The 5,518-nt window shown below is 37.4% G+C and overlaps 1 protein-coding gene across 1 annotated transcript; it reads left to right on the forward strand.

Annotated features, from left to right (window-relative positions):
• The first annotated feature begins 738 nt into the window (after window positions 1-738).
• On the forward strand, window positions 739-4,920 carry LOC145009223 (eukaryotic translation initiation factor 3 subunit C-like). The gene is made up of 4 exons (XM_078967916.1): window positions 739-878; window positions 1,058-1,132; window positions 1,276-3,063; window positions 3,800-4,920. The coding sequence occupies exons 2-4, from the start codon at window positions 1,106-1,108 to the stop codon at window positions 4,769-4,771; spliced, it is 2,787 nt and encodes a 928-aa protein (XP_078824042.1). The 5' UTR covers window positions 739-878; window positions 1,058-1,105; the 3' UTR covers window positions 4,772-4,920.
• Window positions 4,921-5,518: the final 598 nt, after the last annotated feature.

Here is a 5,518-nt window from a genome sequence, read left to right on the forward strand (position 1 = left end):
ATTAATGAGACACATAAAGAGTATATATTTGATAAGCGGTTTTTTCGGGCACCTCCACGATTCCTATTTATACCTTACCTTTTGTTTTTTTGTTTTTAATTTTTTTTACTATTATTTTTTTTGTTTTTTGTTGTTGTTTTTTTTTGTTATTTTTAATCTTTTTAATAAATACACATTATTATTATTATTATTATTATTATTATTATTATTATTATTAAAAAAATTGATCGCACTATTTTTGCATTATTTTTTTTCATTCAAACTATCACTATGTTATTTTTTCGTTCGGGCTATCCATTTATTATTTTTCCATTCTATTATCCTCATGTTATTTTTTTTTCATTCTGATTATCTTTGTGTTATTTTTTCCGTTCCGACTATCTCTGTGTTATATTCCGTTTAGACTATTCATATATTATTTTTTTCCGTTCGGATTTTTTTTCTTTCATTTAGACTAATAAAGAGACATCAAATCAAATCAATTATTTAAAATAATAATAATAATAATAATAATAATAATAATAATAATAATAATAATAAAACCAAAAACACCAAAAATATAAATTATATGAAATGAGTTTTTAAGATGATAAAGAAAACAAAAGAGAAGTATATGGAGAAATGCCATGGATGAAGGAGGATATAATATTTTTCCAGAAACTTGGGCCCCAATCAAAATTCGAATTTAGCCCAATTTAAACCTGATAATAACATATTTCCCAAAACTTGGGCCCAATCAGAATATCAGATCAAATCAATTAACTGTCATCTTTCCCCCCTTAATAAAAACCTAAAATCGCCGGAATCGCCGACGCAACTCGGAAGAGCATTCTCCCTCCATTCTCCTACGGCCATCATCTGCCTTTTCACTCTTTCAGGTGCCGTATTGCACATCTCTCTCTGCTCTCTTGTACTATTTATTGCTGCATTATTAAATACAAAGAAATTCGATGTATTTTTCTGTGTTTTGTTGTAGATCTGTAATTTTGGCATTTGGTCGTAAATTTTTTCTTAAAGTTTTGTAACAATATGTAATTTCAAATGTCTTATCGTGCAGTTTCGGTTATACTTGGATTTGTGATTTGCTAATCTGCGAGATAAGAAAATGGCGTCAAAATTTTGGAGTAATCAGGTTTGTTTGCCACTGGATAGTGATTTTCTTGTCAATGATTTTTATTCGTGAATCAAAAGCTTACTAAAGAAACAGTCTCATTGTTGCGTTCGTGTGGTTGTTGAAATTTGATAATGTGATCTCATTACTTTATATTTCCACAGGGCGATAGTGACACTGAAGATGAAGTTACTGATTCAGAACAGGATGATGTTAACGAGGGGCAAGAAGCTGCTATCAGTGCTCCTGGCGCTAACAAATATCTTGACAATAGTGATAGTGATAGTGAAGATGGAGATAGTCATAAGCGTGTTATCAAATCTGCAAAAGACAAACGATTTGAGGAGTTGTCTGCAACTATTGATCAGATGAAGAATGCAATGAAGATTAACGACTGGGTGAGTCTTCAAGAGAGCTTCGACAAGATCAACAGGCAGCTTGAAAAAGTCATGAGAGTTACAGAATCTGATAAGGTCCCTAACAACTATGTCAAAGCTTTAGTCATGTTAGAAGACTTCTTGAATCAAGCCATGGCAAACAAGGAGGCAAAGAAGAAGATGAGTAGTAGCAACGCCAAAGCTTTGAATTCAATGAAGCAGAAACTTAAGAAGAACAATAAGCAGTATGAGGAGTTGATTAATAAGTGTAGAGAGACACCCGAAAGCTTTGAAGATCAAGAGGATGTAGAAGAGGAGTCTGAGGAAGAAGATGAAGATGAATCTGGTTCTGAGATTGATGACCCAACAAATGCAGAATCAGAATCAGAATCTGGGGACGATGAAGATGAAGAAGAGGAAGAAGACGAACCTGGTTGGGAGAAAAAGATGAATAAGAAAGATAAGTTAATGGAGAAACAGTTCAAAGATCCAAACCAAGTCACATGGGAAACAGTCAACAAAAAGTTTAAAGAAATCGTTGCAGCTCGTGGAAGAAAAGGAACAGGAAGACTCGAACTTGTTGAGCAGTTGACTTTCTTGACCAGGGTAGCTAAAACCCCTGCACAAAAGCTAGAAATCCTATTCAGTGTTGTATCTGCACAATTCGATGTCAACCCAGGTTTGAGTGGACACATGCCAATCAATGTATGGAAGAAATGTGTCCAGAATCTTCTAGTAATCCTTGATATTCTAGCCCAATATCCAAACATTCTAGTTGATGATTCAGTTGAACCTGAAGAAAACGAGACCCAAAAAGGAACAGACTTTGATGGGACTATTCGTATATGGGGTAACCTTGCAGCCTTTCTTGAAAAAGTAGATGTTGAATTCTTTAAAAGCTTACAATGCATTGATCCACATACACGTGAGTATGTTGAAAGACTCCAAGATGAGCCTTTGTTTTTTGTTCTTGCTCAAAACATCGGGGATTATTTAGAACGTGTTGGGGATCACAAAGCTTCAGCTAAAGTAGGATTAAGAGTTGTTGAACTTGTTTATTACAAACCACAAGAAGTATATGATGCTATGCGAAAACTCTCTGAACAAGATTTAGAGAATGAAGAAGAGCCAAAAGCTATGGGTCAGGTTCAGGGTCAGGGTCCAATTTCATTTGTGACAACTCCTGAAATTGTGTCAAGAAAGCCGAGTTTTCCTGAAAGTAGTAGGGAATTGATGGATTCATGTGTTTCTCATATTTATAAACATGGAGATGAAAGGACGAAAGCACGTGCCATGTTATGTGATATTTACCATCATGCCATTTTGGATGAGTTTTCAATTGCGAGAGATTTGTTGCTTATGAGTCACTTGCAGGATAATGTTCAGCACATGGATATTTCAACTCAGATATTGTTTAATAGATCCATGGCTCAACTTGGGCTTTGTGCATTTAGAGCTGGACTTATTGCTGAAGGGCATGGATGTCTTTCTGAATTGTACTCTGGTGGGAGAGTCAAAGAATTGCTTGCTCAAGGTGTGTCTCAAAGTCGCTATCATGAGAAGACTCCTGAACAGGTAATTTCTCTACAGTTTTCTCCCTTTATGAGTAAATTACATTTTTGGTCCCTGTGCTTAGATGTTTTTTTAATTTCTTCTCACTTCTCAAAACAATTCTTTTTCTTTTTTGGACCTTATTTCACAGCTTTATAATCAAACATTCAAATGTAACTAATTAGGGTTTTAAGACCGTCAGTTGTGGCAAGAGGGACAATTTCTGTAATTTTGTTACACAGGGACCCTTTTTTAATTTTGTGTTACACATAGGGACCATTTCAGTAATTCTGTCTTGCACAGGGACCCTTTCTGTAACTTTGTTACACGGACCATTTCTGGGACCATTTTTAATTTTCTTACAAATAAGGACCATTTCAGTAATTTCCTCTTGCACGGGGACCATTTCTGTAACTTTGTTACACACAGACCATTTCTGGACCTTTGTTACACAGTGACCCTTTCTGTAGCTTTTTCTTAATAGGGACCAATTCTGTAACTTTGTGTATTCACTACAGAGGGACCATTTCTGTAATTTTGTCTTATACAGAGATCATTTCCATAATTTTGTTACAAAAAGGACCGTTTTTATAATTTTTTTCTCACACAGGAACCATCTCTTTCATTTTGTCTATTTGAAAACTACAGGGACCAAAAGTGCAAAAAAGAAAGATAAAATACAGTAGCTATGATTTTAAACTTAAGCACTGTTTGTTAATAACAATTAAATGCATGTAAAATGATGATTTTGCCCTTACAGGAACGACTGGAAAGGAGAAGACAGATGCCATACCACATGCACATCAACCTGGAGCTTCTAGAAGCTGTGCACTTAATCTGCGCAATGCTTCTAGAAGTCCCAAACATGGCGGCCAACACCCACGACGCCCGCCGGAAAGTCATCAGCAAAACCCTCCGCCGCCTGCTGGAAGTCAGCGAGCGGCAGACATTCACCGGACCACCAGAAAACGTCCGGGACCACGTCATGGCCGCCACGCGGGCCCTCACAAAAGGCGACTTCCAAAAATCATTTGACGTCATCAACTCCCTTGATGTCTGGCGGCTCCTTAAAAACCGCAAAAACATTCTAGAAATGTTACAAGACAAAATCAAAGAAGAAGCTTTACGCACGTATCTTTTCACCTACTCTTCGTGTTATGAAACAGTAAGACTTGACCAGCTATCGGAGATGTTTGACCTTTCGAGTGGTCAAACTCGTTGTACAGTCAGCAAAATGATGATTAATGATGAGTTGCGTGCCAGCTGGGATCAGCCGAGTGAGTGTATTGTGTTCCATGAGGTGGATCATAGTAGGGTTCAGGGTTTGGCGTTTCAGTTTATTGAGAAGGTGGCGGTGTTGGCGGAAAGTAACGAGAGGGCGGTGGAGGTGAGGTTGGGTGGCGGTGGGTTGGAGGGTTTGCCGGCGAGGAGGCGGGAGGGGCAGGATTATGCGGCGGTGGCTGGTGGTAACAAGTGGGAAGGGAATATGGGGTATGGTGGAAGGGTGGGGAGTGGGGGTGGTGGAAGGGCGGGGTATGGCGGTGGTGGGAGGGTGTTTGGGCCGGGACAGGGGTATCAAAGGAATCAATCGAGAGGGGGGAGTGGGTATCAGGGGTCAAGGTATCATGATGGTGGTTATGGTGGGGGAGGGGGGCGGAGTTCGGTGGTTAGAGGTGGTCAGATGGATGGGTCTACACGTATGGTGAGTCTGAATAGGGGCATTCGTGCTTAAGGAATATTCTTTTTGGCTTTGAGATTTTGATCGCAGTTTTGTTTTTGGGTGAAAGAACTCGTGGGTTTTAGATGTTTTATGGATTCAGTTTCTCATTTTGAATGTTTATGGAAAATATAATGTTATCTTTCTTCTTTAGTTGCCGTTGATTATCGATTCTTCATGTCTATGGAAACTACTATATTTAAATTTTGCATTTAAGATTCCATGACATGGTTTCTCATTCCGAATGTTTATAGGAATGCCATTTTTTGCTTTTTTTGTTTTTTGTAATAGTTGTTCGAGACTTTTTTTTTTTCTCGGTATAGATATTTTTCTTGGTATAGATACATGTTGGGTGTGTTTGTTTCATCTTACCGGTCAAAATGTTCTATAATACATTCTTTAATACTACTTTTATCTGTATGAAAGAATAGTAATCATGTCATCATGTCCATGCATCTCTTTCGCAATTCCTTCAATTTTCGGTTATATGTGCTACTCCTAATGACTTTTTTTAATCGCATTTGGTATTCTATTCAACAACGTTTTAAAGCAAATCTACCTCAACATCCTTGTTTATACTAATTTCATCTTCCTCTCGTGGGTTTTAGTCGGCCAATATTAAAATTCATAGAATATGACATGCGTAACAACTATCCTATAAACTATTTTCTTCTTCAATTTAACTAACAAGATGTCACCGTTAAAAGTTTGCTTCCTTAAGCTTACATCTACTCTTTCACCCTACCTCTCTCCGTTCAAATC

Source organism: Lactuca saligna, chromosome 8 (genome assembly GCF_052625555.1).
Source record: "Lactuca saligna cultivar CGN05327 chromosome 8, ASM5262555v1, whole genome shotgun sequence".
NCBI classification, from domain to species: Eukaryota; Viridiplantae; Streptophyta; class Magnoliopsida; order Asterales; family Asteraceae; genus Lactuca; species Lactuca saligna.

Bases quoted from the DNA above. Each gene is read 5' to 3' on its own strand.
- LOC145009223 (XM_078967916.1), top strand. From the start codon at position 1,106: ATGGCGTCAAAATTTTGGAGTAATCAG. The intron at 1,133-1,275 runs GTTTGTTTGCCA...ATATTTCCACAG, and splicing joins CAAAATTTTGGAGTAATCAG to GGCGATAGTGACACTGAAGA. The intron at 3,064-3,799 runs GTAATTTCTCTA...TTGCCCTTACAG, and splicing joins ATGAGAAGACTCCTGAACAG to GAACGACTGGAAAGGAGAAG.